The sequence below is a fragment of the Taudactylus pleione genome, unplaced genomic scaffold (genome assembly GCF_031769625.1).
Source record: "Taudactylus pleione unplaced genomic scaffold, aTauple2 ptg000309l, whole genome shotgun sequence".
Taxonomy (NCBI): Eukaryota; Metazoa; Chordata; class Amphibia; order Anura; family Myobatrachidae; genus Taudactylus; species Taudactylus pleione.
In genome coordinates, this window is record NW_028284710.1 from 11,752,683 (window position 1) to 11,769,297 (window position 16,615).

At 44.4% G+C, this 16,615-nt stretch overlaps 1 protein-coding gene across 1 annotated transcript in view; it reads right to left on the bottom strand.

The window, feature by feature from the left end:
• The window catches only part of ADCY2 (adenylate cyclase 2), a 1,382,785-nt gene that overhangs the window by 520,824 nt on the left and 845,346 nt on the right, over positions 1-16,615 (bottom strand). The window contains exon 10 of the mRNA XM_088442287.1: positions 16,161-16,337. Coding sequence (XP_088298413.1) covers positions 16,161-16,337 — 177 coding nt within the window. The remainder of the gene's footprint in view (positions 1-16,160; positions 16,338-16,615) is intronic.

The window sequence follows — 16,615 nt, forward strand, 5'->3', positions numbered from 1 at the left end:
ATGGGTATATCATGTTCTGTTTTAGAGAAATAATTTAAGAACGGTAAAATAAATGTATTACAAATTTAAGTGAGCAAATCATAAGGCAACAATACTGCAATACTTCCTGTAGTTCAAGTGGAGCTGTGTCATCACTGCTATCAAATGTAGCCATATTGCATTTTTGATATATGTATATCATACTGATAATATTATAATAGACCAATAAAGAGCAAAAACACATTGTCTGATGACTGAGTCCCACTTTCAGTTGAGCCCCCATCCCCTCGCTGCTCCCTAGTCTTGACGCTATCCTGCCGGGTGTTTTGGTGCACTCATGGCTGCCACCCGCAGGTCCGGCTCAGACTCCTGCTGCGCTCTGCTTTTTTCTATCCAAGAACTGTATTGTGCTACAGTATGAGGAGCTCAACATAGTAGTTCCCAGTTCCCAGAGATTCAGATGTAGTGTGTGTCACTACAGTTATCAGGGAGCTGTGTGTTTACTTTCAGGGTCGATTGCCCAGTCCTCATGTGATGAGGGCTGCCCAATTGTTGTGTGCCATGCATGGTGGTGCTGCTGCTGTCCTTTATAGAGCACATAGCATACTGATGGAGAAAGCTGAAGCCAGGGGTGGCGCAGATCACAGCATTTAAAAAAAAAAAAGATTACCATCAGGATACCATCAAATCATTACCATTCGATGGCGACAAACATTGGAACACCGCCATCAAATGCTAAAAATACTGCCATCGCGAGAAAAACATCAATGGTCTGTAACCATTGACCATCCCTAGCTCAGTCTCATTAATCTTATTATAGGCAGGGGCGCTGAGATGGGGGGGAGCAGGTACTAATTACCGGGGCCCAGGCTTGCTTGAGGGGCCCAGCGAGGACCTCGGACCTGGCGCCACCGCCCACCCCCTCTTCCATCACAGCAGCCCAGCCCATGCTGCTGTGTACTGGGCTGCACTAGGAGACTGCTCGTGGCTGCTAAGCAGCAGCCACAGCAGTCTCCTATGCCTGTGGGGGGAGTGATCACACTGATCGCGCCCCCCACTGGCTAAGCGCTAGGCTGAGGGTCTCACAGCACCCCACTCCTCAGCACGCAGCAACGCTTCGCGGCGCTGCTAATTATTTTTTCTTCCTAAGGGGGTGTGGCCACGCCTCCCGTGATTAGACCATGCCCCCTTTGTCCGGGGCCAGCGCAGCTATCGGCGAGCGAGATTATAGGTAAATTAAACAAATAAATAATCTATATAAAAACGACATGCATGCTGTAAGTTACTAAGGTTTTGCTGACAAAGTTTATTGAAGCAAGGAAACAAGTAGTTTTACTGTATGTTTAAACTTGGTTAAAAATAATTATAATTCTTCTGTTATTGTTAAAATACTGAGATACTGTATTATTGTTTGAGTTTGTGATACTTAAATAAGAACATGCATGATAGCATGAAGGTATAAAATATTTGTGCAATTTGTTTGCAGCATCAGTATGTTTAATATAATATGATTGAAAGAATGTATATATGTGGTATTTTTCATGCGTGTAAAAAGTGTACAAAGATGTGAGTGAGAAATTTGGTAATGAGTGAAATGGCAGTCATCAAATATGCATAAAAAACTAATAAAACCTTCTTATAAAAGTATCAATAATGAGTGGAGGACAAAAAAAAGTTATAAAACAAGTTAAAAAAACTGCAATTTGATTCCAAGGAAATGTACCATAGTTATATAATGTTATTCTGTCTCTCTTCCTTGAAAAAGTCGATACCAGGCCAAATCTAGTTGGAGCTTACATCTATTTACAAGTGCTAAGCCACCGGCAAGTCTGGAAAAGCACAGTGCTAAGTGCTAAACAGACCGCCCGAGCAGTGCAAACACTGTTTGCAGGCCACCTAATCCATCGCACCAAAGACGGAGCGCACACAGCTTGTCTATTTAAGAAACAAGCGCCGGGGAGAGAACCGAAGCAGCGACAGAAGTACCAGCTATTCTGTCAATGGAGGCGAGAAGAAATCAGTTAGGGAAAGTTAAGGATAGTGGACCTCATTCAGAGTCGGTCGTAAGCGGCCGCTCGGCGTATGCATCCGATGTTTCCAAACCACGCACGCGTATGGTTAGTTGTGCGCATGTGCGTGCGAGACTTTGCAATCCAAAATGCTGTCGATCGTACGGCTTACGAGCAGGAAGTGGCTTCCGGGAGTTGATTGACATGAAAGGCCACTTGTGGGTGTTGACGTGGGTGGTGGTCTAAAAACGCAGGCGTTCCTCACCGTTTTCAGGGCGTTTCAGGGGCATACATAAATTTACTGCTACGACCGACATAGAAGGCCGGAAGCAGTAAAAAGTCACTCTGCGAGCAGGTTAGAGGCCTGGCTGATCGTACAGCTTGAGGTTGGATATGTGTTCTCTCAAGCCCCAGAGTACAATCAATACTATCGAATGTGACAGATGTTATGTTTGATGTTTCTATTTTGTGCCACACAATGCAAGCAGCTAATAATCGATTGTTGAAGCTAATAACACTGTTAATTGGCTTGTAATTGATTCAGTTGCGTTAGCATTAGCGAATAATAAGAATAAATACATTTCATGGGGATGGCTTATTGTATGCGTTTTTTTGTTAATTTTTGGTGTAATTTGCACCCAACACAAGCGGCCGCAACCATAAGAAGAAAATTAACATACAGCGACTGACAACGATTGACTCGATCGCTAACTGCTATCACTCGCTAGCTAGAGGAGGTGCTTTGTTAATTTATGGGCATCACTTTGGTTGCGATCGCCCAGCCGTGCGATTGTTTTTTTCTGATTCTCGATTGTTAGGCGTACGACCGAGCGGCCGCTTACGATCGACTCTGAAGAGGTCCTGTCTCCTGAGGCATTGCACTACAGCAGCAAGAATCTCACCACCCCGCAAAAAGAGCTATAACTTTATATATCTATGGTACATTTCTTAGGAATCAAATTGCCATTTTTTTTTACTTGTTTTATAATTTTTTTCCCTCCACTCATTATTGATACTTTTATAAGTAGGTTTTATGAGTTTTTCTAAAACAAACAAAAAAAATGTTCTTATTGTACTTTTTATATGCATGAAATATACCAAATCAGTGGTGTAACTAGGGGGGGGTTTGAGCGGGGCTGGCGCCCTGGGCGACATCGGACAGGTGGGTTGGGGGGCGCCGGCGACCATGGTCCAGGATAAGGGAGGTCAGTACAGTCAACACTACACAGTAACAAACACAGCCGCCGACTAGTACACTCGTAATACCCGGCGGCAGTGTGTTTGTTTTGGCAGCCAACCAATTAGAGTCAGACTGCCCACTCATGAGCTCCATCTTCCGGCTCCCGCAGTGGGTGATGGGAGAGACATCATGACATCTCTCCTATAAAGCAGATCGGCCAGCCTGGGAGGACGGAGGAGCGGACAACGACGGCGGGCGCAGGAGCGGGGATTCAGGTAAGTGTTTGTTTGTCTTTTTTACGTGTTTGTCTTTGTCTGGCACTGCTGGGGGTGGCTACTATTGGGGGCACTATATAAGGGGTACTGCATCAGCGGGACCACTACTAGAGGCACTGCATAGGGAGGACTACTACTGGGAGCACTACTGGGGTCACTGCATAGGGGGGACCACTGCTAGTGGCACTGCATAGGGGGGACTACTACTGGGGGCATTATATAAGGGGCACTGCATAGGGGGGACCACTACTGGGGGCACTATATAAGGGGCATTACTGGGGGCACAGCATAGGGGGGACTACTACTGGGGGCACTATATAAGAGGCACTTCTGGGGGCAGGGTTGGACTGGCCCACAGGGTTACAAGGGAATTCCCCGGTGTGCCCCACTGCCTGAGGGCCCCACCTCCTCTTCCTATATCAGGTTTCAGACAGTGCACTGAAATTATACATTATTCCTCTATTACAGGGTCAGTTACTTGGTAGAGCAAGAATATGGATTAACAGACCATGCACTGTAGTATTCATGTTGTCTGCAGGCTATGTCCTTTATAATGATTGGCTAAGCCTTTGTGGTGACTGGCCACACCCTTGATGCATAGGACCCTACCAGTGCCTTCCATGGTGGGCCTTTCTTGCCTCAGTCCAACGCTGACTGGGAGCACTGCATAAGGGGAACCACTACTGGGGGCACAGCATAGGTGGACTACTACTGGGGGCACTATATAAGAGGCACTACTGAGGGCACTGCATAGAGGGGACTACCACTGGGAGCACTATATAAGAGGCACTACTGGAGGCACTGCATAGGAGGGACAACTACTGAGGGTACTGCATAGGGGGACTACTACTGTCTGCACTATATAAGGGGCACTACTGGGGGAACTGCATAGGGGGGACTGGGGGCACTATATAAGGGACACTACTGCAGCACTGCATAGGGAGGACTACTACTGGGGGCACTAAATAAGGGGCACTGCATAGGGTGGGCCCACTACTGGAGGCACTGCATGGGAGGACTACTACTGGGGCACTGTATAAGGGGCACTGAATAGGGGGACCACTACTGGTAGCACTGCATAGGGAAACCACTACTAGCGGCACTGTATAAGTGGCACTACTGGGGACACTGTATAAGTGGCACTACTGGGGACACTGCACAACGGGCACTGTATAAGGGTGCATTACTGGGGGCACTGTATAAGGGTGCACTATTGAGGGCACTGTATAACGGCAATGTATAGGGGCACTACTGCAGGGGGCACTGCATAAGTGGCACTGCTACTGGGGACATTGCATAAGGGGCACTATTACAGTGGTCATTGCAAGTGACGCACTACTACTTGGGGCATTAAGGTGCATATGGAATGAAAAGGAATGTTCCCAGAGTGATGAGAAACGGTGGTGTGTCATGTTGCCACGTCCCCATTTTCCAGTGGCTACGGCCCTTGTGGCATGTGGCCATGCCCACTTTTTCGGCGTACGCACCTAGTTGTGGAGGAAACAGCTAAAAACATTAAAGGTGCGCTATTATTATTTCTATTAACGTTAGTATGTTTAACATGCAGAAAGCTAGGGGAAGAACCAAAATATTGTTATTTGTGAATATTGACAGAATGGCTGATACAGAGTTACTAGCAAAAAAGGGGCATAAATTACTCATAAGCATACAGTATATCTGCACAATTCCGGAGCTGTACACACTTGAAGAAGCATAAACCTTCTTAGCAGCACATGTGGCCAGTTTACTACAAATCGTCATCCTTTGGGGTAAATTTACTAAGATTCGAGAGTGGTCCAGATGACAAACTTGGGTGAGTTTAGCCATGTTTTTCATCTGGCAAATTTACTAAAGACAAAGGCCCTCATTCAGAGCCACTCGCTAGCGGCAGTACGCTCGTTCCGAGCGATGTTCGCACATCTGCGCATGCGTACGGTTTTTAGTACGCATGCGCGAACCAGTCAGTGCGGCCGAAAATCGTTGGTACGCAATATAGCGAGGGCCTGCTATTTTGAGTGACAGAATGAGGCGTATGTGGGTGGTAACAGGGGAAGGTGCTTGAAAACGGGGAGTGGAGATCCGAACGCAGGCGTGCTTAAAGGTCAAAAATGGGCGTTTTAAGGGAGTGCATATTTAATACAGCAGCGTCATTGACCACGTCACTTGGTTTTTTTTAACTCAGAACTGCTCGCAAAATAGCGGTTGAAAACACCAACCACAAGAATAGCGAGCAGTTCATACGCTGTACGATGTACTCGATTAATCTAATAAATAGCGGACATGACGTATGGTGCGTGCGGCCAGGGGGCGTTTTTATCAAATAAACGAGCGTATGTTTTGCTCGCTTGTTCAGACTTAGAGGTGGGGACAGACTGCAATTTGCGAACGGATCATTTGAATAGCCACCCCTTGTTTTTGAACGAACGACCACAAATAGCGAACGGCTCTGAATCAGGCCCAAAGTCGTGTGAGTTTGGAAAGAGTTTTAATGTATCACTGAAAAACTCAGGTGAGATTGCAAACTCGAATCAACTCACCATCGGCGAAACTCTGAAGTACTTTTCATGCAAAAGATGCAACTCGGGAATTTACCAAGAATCGAGATTACAATCTCGGGTAAGAATGTAGCAAACTCGCAGAGCAATTGAAGTTTCAAATAGACCACCTCTTGAGCTGTGAGTTTTGCAGAAACATACACAGATCAGTGTGATTTGTGTATGTTTCTACATGTGTATATAGTTTAAAGTGTTTTTCTTTTTTAAAAATGATGTAGGGTCCCCCCCAAAAGCATAACCAGCCCTGGACTTGTCAGCCAGTCCTAGTTCCAAAAATTATGGGGAACAAAACTAGTAGGGTTCCCCCATAATTTAGTAACCAGCTCCGGTTCCGGACAGTTCCCACGTGGGCTGGTCAGTGAGTCAGGAGCCGGAGCCAATCAGCATCCGTTCTACAGTTAGCGGCCGCTGATTGGCTGGCGGCTCCTGACAGTTAGCGGTGTATGTGGTATATGGATCGGTATATGGATCGGGTGCCGGTTTGTTTGTTTTTAAAGCCCCCCTGGATGCTACGGAGACCAGCGTGAGGATAGAGGTGAGTAAAGGATCTTTTTTTCAGGTACTCCAAATGGATTTCTACATGGGACAAGGGGACAGAACATCTGGCAGCAGGTAAGTATGTGTGATTGAGGTAGGTGTGTAATAAATGTATAATATCTATGGTGTGTGTGTGTGTTGTGTCTTTGTTTTAACTATTTATTTTACAGTGGAGGTACGGGTGCCGGCCGCCTGCTGGCATTTGTAGTTCCACAAGTGCCAAAGGGCAGGCATGCCGGCACCTGTAGTTCCACTGTAAAATACAATAGTTTATAACTATTTAACACACTATTACCCCTGTACCCACAGCCTAGGGGTGCAGGGAAGAGCCCCAGGCTTCAGACCAAGCCTGGGGTTTTGGGAGAGGGGGGACCCCTTTTTGTGGGATCCCCACCTCCCCTGCGATCCCCGGCTTGGCCTGACCAGCTTGGGGTGAGAATGCTTTGGCAATGGTAATAGGGTCTCCTGGCTGTGGCATTACACCCAAGTCGGTTTGGGTCCGGTGCTGGTTTTAAATATAGGGGGACCCTTACGCAATTTTTCCCCCCTATATTTAAAACAAGCACTGGCCCTGCAGCCAGGTGCTGGTTTCTAAATTATGGGGGAACCCTGCTTGTTTTGTTTCCGGTAATTTTTGGAACCAGGACTGGCTGACCAGTCCGGGGCTGGTTATGCTTTTGGGGGGGGGACCCTATGTAATTTTAAAGAAAACATTTAACCTGTTTTTTACAGATACAACACACAAGCAGCCTTCACATATATCACTGATATGTGCAGGCTGCTAGCGCGGCAGAGTTTTGCAGAGAGAAAACATTGCAATCTCGGATGAGTAATCTCATCTAAACTTGCTACTAGGGGAAAAATCTTGATATGCATCACCATCGGAAAACTCACTTTCAGCTAAACTCACTTCTAAATTTGCGAGATGAAAATGGGAGATTCGGCAAGGCAAATCGAGATAAAAAAAAAAAAACTCGACAAAATTCGAATCTTAGTAAATTTACCCCTTTGTGTGTGTTCGCATTCTGAGCATGTGCAGTGCGAATTTGTTCAATCTATGCTACGCAACCTGACATAGTAGTCACTTAGTGTTGGTGTAGGTTTGTGAGTGTACAGTAAACATTTCTCAAATAACAAAGCATATGCATTTATATGATTATATATATGATTATATATATATGTTTACATTGCATTTTATTTATTTATATCTGTTTTTATCATTATCCTGTAACGTATCATTGGTAAATGAAATAATACTTTGCAGCGTTTAGCAGCAGCTGCATGTCTTTTGAGTTTGAAATTCTAGGAATCAGAGTTGGAAAATTCCTCAATCTTCCCCTCCGGCCTCCCCCCCAAAAAATATCTCTAGCTACACTGCTGACTACACTCGTACATTTGACATATTAAACATAGGGATCAATCCAATTAGGTGCGAGTTGGGCCTTGTGAGCCGTTATCCAATATTTGCATTTGCAATCCAATTCCAAACTTGCACTCACTTTTCATAGGAAATTCACATTTTTTGTGCGCAGCCCCTTGAGCATGTGAAAAGGATGGGAAAATCTTTATTTTAAGGTAAAAATGTACAAACTCTGGTACACCCCTCTCATTGAATAATTATGCACTTAGAGGGGTCTAAATTGCATAATTTAGCCAATAAAGACATGTTAAGTTTTCAGTAAAATTTCTCTATAAAGCTAAATAATGGGTTAAATGATGTGGGACAGGTATGTGGAGGTGTAAATGATGTGAGACAGGTATGTGGAGGTGTAAATTATATGGAACACGTATGTGGAGGTGTAAATAATGTGGGACAGGTATGTGGAGGTGTAAATGGTGGGGGACAGGTATGTGGATGTGTAAATTACAGAGGACAGGCATGTGGAGGTGTAAATTATATGGAAGAGGTATGTGGAGGTGTAAATGATGTGGGACAGGTATGTAGAGGTGTAAAAGATATGGGTCAGGTATGTGGAGGTGTAAATGCTGTGGGACAGGTATGTAGAGGTGTAAAAGATATGGGTCAGGTATGTGGAGGTGTAAATGCTGTGGGATAGGTATGTGGAGGTGTAAATTTAGGGGGACAGGTATGTGAAGGTGTAAATGATTTGGGACAGGTATGTTGAGATGTAAATTATGTGGGGCAAGTATGTGGAGGTGTAAATGATGTGGGACAGGTATGTGGATGTGTAAATGATGGGGGACAGGTATGTGGAGGTATAAATGATGGAGGACAGGTATTCGGAGGTATAAATGATGTGGGACAGGTATGTGGAGGTGTAAATGATATGGAACAGGTATGTGGAGGTGTAGCTGACGTGGGACAGGTATGTAGAGGTGTAAAAGATGTGGGACAGGTATGTGGAGGTGTAAATGATGTGGGACAGGTATGTGGAGGTGTAAATGATGTGGGACAGGTATGTGGAGGTGTAAATGGTGGGGGACAGGCATGTGGAGGTGTAAATGATATGGAACACGTATGTGGAGGTGTAAATAATGTGGGACAGGTATGTGGAGGTGTAAATGGTGGGGGACAGGTATGTGGATGTGTAAATTATGAAGGACAGGCATGTGGAGGTGTAAATGATATGGAACAGGTATGTGGAGGTGTAAATGATGTGGGACAGGTATGTAGAGGTGTAAAAGATATGGGTCAGGTATGTGGAGGTGTAAATGCTGTGGGACAGGTATGTGAAGGTGTTAATGATGTGAGAGACGTATGTGGAGGTGTAAATAATGTGTGACAGGTATGTGGAGGTGTAAATGGTGGGGGACAGGTATGTGAAGGTGTAAATGATTTGGGACAGGTATGTTGAGATGTAAATTATGTGGGGCAAGTATGTGGAGGTATAAATGATGTGGGACAGGTATGTGGAGGTGTAAATGGTGGGGGACAGGTATGTGGATGTGTAAATGATGTGGGACAGGTATGTGGAGGTGTAAATGATGGAGAACAGATATTCAGAGGTATAAATGATGTGGGACAGGTATGTGGAGGTGTAAATGATATGGAACAGGTATGTGGAGGTGTAGCTGACGTGGGACAGGTATGTAGAGGTGTAAAAGATGTGGGACAGGTATGTGGAGATGTAAATAATGTGGGACAGGTATGTGGAGGTGTAAATGATATGGAACAGGTATGTGGAGGTGTAAATGATGTGGGACAGGTATGTAGAGGTGTAAAAGATGTGGGTCAGGTATGTGGAGGTGTAAATGATGTGGGACAGGTATGTGAAGGTGTAAATGATGTGGGACAGGTATGTTGAGATATAAATGATGTAGGACATCTATGTGGAGGTGTAAATGATTTGGGACAGGTATGTAGAGGTGTAAAAGATGTGGGACAGGTATGTGGAGGTGTAAATGATGTGGGACAGGTATGTGGAGGTGTAAATGATGTGGGACAGGTATGTGGAGGTGTAAATGGTGGGGGACAGGCATGTGGAGGTGTAAATGATATGGAACACGTATGTGGAGGTGTAAATAATGTGGGACAGGTATGTGGAGGTGTAAATGGTGGGGGACAGGTATGTGGATGTGTAAATTATGAAGGACAGGCATGTGGAGGTGTAAATGATATGGAACAGGTATGTGGAGGTGTAAATGATGTGGGACAGGTATGTAGAGGTGTAAAAGATATGGGTCAGGTATGTGGAGGTGTAAATGCTGTGGGACAGGTATGTGAAGGTGTTAATGATGTGAGAGACGTATGTGGAGGTGTAAATAATGTGTGACAGGTATGTGGGGGTGTAAATGGTGGGGGACAGGTATGTGAAGGTGTAAATGATTTGGGACAGGTATGTTGAGATGTAAATTATGTGGGGCAAGTATGTGGAGGTATAAATGATGTGGGACAGGTATGTGGAGGTGTAAATGGTGGGGGACAGGTATGTGGATGTGTAAATGATGTGGGACAGGTATGTGGAGGTGTAAATGATGGAGAACAGATATTCAGAGGTATAAATGATGTGGGACAGGTATGTGGAGGTGTAAATGATATGGAACAGGTATGTGGAGGTGTAGCTGACGTGGGACAGGTATGTAGAGGTGTAAAAGATGTGGGACAGGTATGTGGAGATGTAAATAATGTGGGACAGGTATGTGGAGGTGTAAATGATATGGAACAGGTATGTGGAGGTGTAAATGATGTGGGACAGGTATGTAGAGGTGTAAAAGATGTGGGTCAGGTATGTGGAGGTGTAAATGATGTGGGACAGGTATGTGGAGATATAAATGATGTAGGACATCTATGTGGAGGTGTAAATGATGTGGGACAGGTATGAGAAGGTGTGAATGATGTGGGCAGGTATGTGGAGGTGTAAATAATGTAGGACAGGTATGTGGAGGTGTAAATGATGGGGACAGGTATGTGGAGGTGTAAATTATGTGGGACAGGTATGTGGAGGTGTAAATTATGTAGGACAGGTATGTGCAGGTGTAAATAATGTGGGACAGGTATGTGAAGGTGTGAATGATGTGGGACAGGTATGTGGAGGTGTAAATGATGTAGGACAGCTATGTGGAGGTGTGACTAATGTGGGACAGGTATGTGAAGGTGTGAATGATGTGGGACAGGTATGTGGAGGTGTAAATGATGTAGGACAGCTATGTGGAGGTGTGACTAATGTGGGACAGGTATGTGAAGGTGTGAAAGATGTGGAACAGGTATGTGGAGGTGTAAATGATGTGGGGCAGGTATGTGCAGGTGTAAATAATGTGGGACAGGTATGTGAAGGTGTGAATGATGTGGGACAGGTATGTGGAGGTGTAAATGATGTAGGACAGCTATGTGGAGGTGTGACTAATGTGGGACAGGTATGTGAAGGTGTGAAAGATGTGGAACAGGTATGTGGAGGTGTAAATGATGTGGGGCAGGTGTGTGGAGGTGTAAATGATGTGGGACAGATGTGGAGGTGCAAATTATGTGGGACAGGTATGTGGAGGTGTAAATTATGTGGGACAGGTATTTGGAGGTGTAAATGATGTGGGGCAGGTATGTGGCGGTGTAAATGATGTGGGACAGGTATGTGGAGGTGTAAATGATGTGGGGCAGGTATGTGGAGGTGTAAATGATGTGGGGCAGGTATGTGGAGGTGTTGTATTGATGGGAGAGGGTTTTAGAACTTGCAGATGAGAGGTAAAAGTGTTTATTTTAACTTTTTATAAACTTGTATAAAAATACTGAAAAACTGCTGTACAGACATTTTTCTGTACCCCAAAATGCTGGGATGACTTTAATTTAGATGAAAAACGCTTGCTATTATTTTTCCACCATTAATAAAAGTGCAAAAAATCAGCCTTTTGACACAGTTTTTAAAACCTCCAGTACTTTCCTTATGGCCACTAACAGCTTTCTATATGATCCTGCTATCTTAGTTATCACTCTGATGGTTTCCCCACTTTTTCATCAAAACAAAAGTTGAGCACCCTTGCTGCGACTACCGCAAATTGGCATTTCTATTTGGTTCTCGCACTTCTCGAGTGCGCTCATTTGAGCAATGTACAGTATATGTGTTTGCTGAAACAAACTCACTTTCGCAAAATCGGTCCTAATACCAGACAGAAAAACAAATTACCGGGTCAAACATTTCAACCAGGTAATTTGCTGATCAACATGGGTCATTTTGCTGTCTGAAAGGATCAAATCAGGGGACTTCAACCCAGGAATTTACCAGGGTCTGAGACACGGGAATTTCGACCCGAGTTGACCCTTTCAGACAGAAGAAATACCCGTGTTAATCTGCAAATTACCGGGTTGAAATGTTTGACCAGGTAATTTGCTCTTCTGTCTGAAGGAGGTACAGGCAGGGACTGACAAAATAACTTGGCATGCAAATGCCCGGTAAGAGCCAGGATTTCGGCTTTTTCCTGTCTGAAAGTGGATTGAGCCCTTAGATGCATCCCCAGCTAAGCTTTTAAGGAGGCATGTCTTTTAAGGGTACTAGAGTGCTGGTGTACAGATATGTGATGATGACACTAGCAGCAATATTTAGCCTCTTCTGACTGGCTGCTTGCATATTAACCCCGTGAAGTGATTCATGCATTAGCATGGTGGTTATATTTGTCAAGTCGTGGTCTTCTGTATGCATCTCTTATTTGTAATTTCCATTTGGATTACTGCATAAAATAATTGTATTTATTGCAGTTGGATTTATAAAGCTGTGAATAACAGACATTTATATGTAAAATGCAGCTTTCGCATTTATTAATAATATTGTCTAAATACAATTTTACATTATATTGCAAATGAATAGGATAATGCAATTTTTCATATGTAAATAACACTGCAAAACTGTATCTCCATGCTATTGAGGGTTATAATTATACCTGTTTGTGCATCTGACATGGAAATACTAATGTGTTTTGAGTTACAGTAGGTGGATCTTGAGAGTCCTTAAGTTTGGTAACAGAATTTTTTGTGTTTACAATTGAGGAGCAAAATGCCTCAAGCCATACCTCCCCAATTTTTCAAATCTTGATTCAGGATTTAAGGGTGCGTGTTTGTGAAGCAATGGGCCTGATTCAGAGCCGGACGCAATTAGCGCTCGCTCGTCCACAAAATAGGGGTGGCTATTCAAATGAACCGTTCGCTCTTTGCGGTCTGTTCACGCCTCTAGGTCTGAACGAGCGAACCAAACTTGCGGTCGTTTTTTGGGAAACTACGCCCCCTGGCCGCTCGCATCCTACGTCATGTCCGCTATTTATTAGATTAATCGAGTACATCTACCAGGGTATGAGCTGCTCGCTATTCTTGTGGTTGGTTTCCGCTACCACAATTTTGCGAGCAGTTCTAGCTATAAAATAACCCAGTGACGTGGTCAATGACACTGCTGTTTTAATTATGCACACCCATAAAACGCCCGTTTTGACCTTTAAGCACGCCTGCGTTCGGATCTCCACTCCCCGTTTTCAAGCACCTTCCCCTGTTACCACCCACATATGCCTCTTTCTGTCACTCAAATTATCAGGCACTCGCTATTTTGCGAGCACATGAATTTCGACCGCACTGACTGGTTCGCACATGCGTATAACGATCCGTACGCATGCGCAGTTGGGCAAACAACGCTCGGAGCGAACGAGCGGCCGCTTACGAGCGGCTCTGAATCAGGCCCAATGTCCCCTGGTGAATGACCTTTTGGGGGATTGGCCACATGTCACGCCCCTGTTTCTTGTCATGCCGGGGGTTTTCACAGCTCTCCAGAAGCTGCTGGGCAGCCCCCAGCCAGACCCGGCACAGTGTGGAAGACACTTGTCATCTACTCACTGCTGCTCTCCTCTGCAGAGCAGCATGTGACAGAGTGTCCCACCATCCTACCTCTGCCCATGGGACAGTGTAGCCTGCGGGTGAGACAGTGCCCAAAAAGCTGAACTGTCCTGATGAAATTGGGACATCTGGGACTAATGGTACATACTGTACATCTGAAGCATCTGTGTACCCTTATGTCTTTTATGATTTGGAATGACTGGTCCAACTGCAGACAACAAAAACGTGATTTCATTTGCTAGATTTTTACTTTAAAGTGACCTTCTTTATAGGCAAATACCCCTTGTTAAAATAACTATGTAAGTTTGCGTACACGTTGTGTGATTTTTAGCAATTGCGTATTCAATGGAGCTTGCATATGCAACTTTGAGCAACTAGAGCAACTCAGAGTTGTATGTATCTCATCCACATCTCCACTTGTGGCCTAGTGGATGTAAATGAGTGGCACTTGGGCATTCGCACAGAGTGTTCCGTGTAGTGCCAAATTAAGGTCCACATGGGCCTGAAGCTGAAATTTATGAAGGGCCTATTGTGTGCCACTGCCACATTTGTGACAAACACCATGGGGGTGTGACTTGTGATGTGGGCATGTGGTCTACACAGGGTGTGTGGCCTGTGTGGCTAGCACCATGTGCCATACCATACCCTCCATGGTGCTAGTGTGGCTAGCACCATGGAGGGTATATCTACCGCCTACGTTTAAACACACACACATATTTATAAAATGGTGTGAATATACTAGATCACATGACCATGCATTATTTCCCAACGACTGCACAAGACATGCCTGATCTTCTTCTTCCTGTTATCTGAACCTCATCAAAAAGCCATAGCTGTGCCATACAGGATAAGGAAAATGCAGGTGCCTACTCCACACACTACAACGACGGATCAGCCTTCCGGCCGGTCAGCCTCCTATCTGATGATAGGACGGTGAAACAGTACCTCATCTAGCAGGAGAGAAGGATGAGGATCAGGATCGACGGGAACATGATAAGTACTGTATGCGAGCAGGACAGAATGGGGGGTGAGACAGAGTGGGGGGACAGAGTACTAGGTGTTCATATAAGTTATTGGCCACCCAACCAGAAGTAAGTTGACAGTTGTTATTGTGTTTTTTTGCCTAAAAACCATGTGGCACAAGGAAGGCTTGTAAAGCTTTCCCCTGCACTGTCATTTGTATTTGACACCCTGCCATGACGGGTAGCCAGGGGAATGTTTGTAGTGATGGCCCAGCGGGGTTCTATAGGGCGGGGCTTGGGCAGCCAATTGCTGTGCTCCTGGAGACAGCACATCACTGAACAGGTCTTTTCAGTGATGTGCGGTGAGGTCAGTGGCTGGGAAGGCACACATGGAGATGGGTCTGAGTGCTGGGAGCCTGTCTCACCCCCTACTCACTGCAACTCTCCCCTCACTACACTAAGCTTCAGTGTCCACTGATTTTCCTACCTGCATCATTGCTGACTGAATTCTGATCTCTAAACACTTCCTGGTCACGTGACACATCCAAAGTGTCCAACAGTGCTCAAGGCACGCCCCACATACTCAGAGGCATGCCTCTATTACCTCTCTTTCTGTGCAGCTTACTGACCGTGGTGTGGCTCCACCCCCAGCTCTGCAAGCAGTGTCAGACTATACAGAAGCAAGGCTGAGTTTTTGCTGCTTTATATCTTGTCTCCTTGCAGTTCCAGGGAGCTCCACAAAGCTGGTGAGTGTTAACTATAAAAATGATTACAATAAACAAAGAAGATGTTTATAAGTTATAAATATCTTCTTTGTATTATTCTAATAATTTTTAAATCAAATCTCAGTAGAATTACAGGAGAGGCTCTGCCTACCCTGACTGCACGTCCCTGGTTCTGTTAGTTGGTGGCAGGAATTCTCTTTTAATAATAGAAGCAGAAAAATATCTGACATATGAAATACATCAAATTAATGTCTATCATTTTGGAGAAAACAACCTTTTCTGGACATTTATGACAACAGCACCATATGTAAATACCTGCTTACAATATAGAACCAAAAAACCCCTCCAACATCATGACGAAAGCAACACCTTCACAATACTCATCTATTCTTAGAATAAAACCATTTGCAATCTGTATTATTCATATAAACATCTATTACATTGTAACTAAGTGTATTTTTAGTTATTGGATGTTGCATGCTAAAATACAAATGTGTGTGTACATAAAGCAGAAATTAAAATGTCAGGTACTGTATTTTTGTTGAAAGCAGGCTTATACTAGTAAAAATAATAAACATTATTATGTGTAAAAGAACAGGTTATTCAAGTGTTGCTGTACTGTAGATTATACTGAAAACTACATTTAAGTCACAAGATGACAAAGTATTCCATACTGTGGTACTAATCTTGCCATTTTCGGTTGTCATGCTGTCTCTGTGATGCAGGTGTGCAAACGGCTTTGCAGCTCCCCAGGACTCCAAGTATCGTGTCATACGGACAGATGCTCTCATCTTTGCTCCATCCAATGTGTGCCGCGGTCGGAAATGGTGCTGGGGACTTCGTTTCTCTGCCTGAAAAAAGAAAAAAGAAAGATTACAGTGGATACCTTTTCTTGTCTTTCTTTTATGACCAGTGATAAAACATCTGTCACACAGCCCTGTTTGCTACAGAAATTGCTCTTTTAGGTTTATTATGGATTATTCTTGGTAATGATTAGTGTCCTATTGGTTGTGATAGTATATGATCATTTATATAGGTCTATTATTATTTCTTATAAAATAGATTAACTAAATGGTCAATAGCAGCTATTTAACAAATTACACTGATATCTACACAAATAATCTGATTT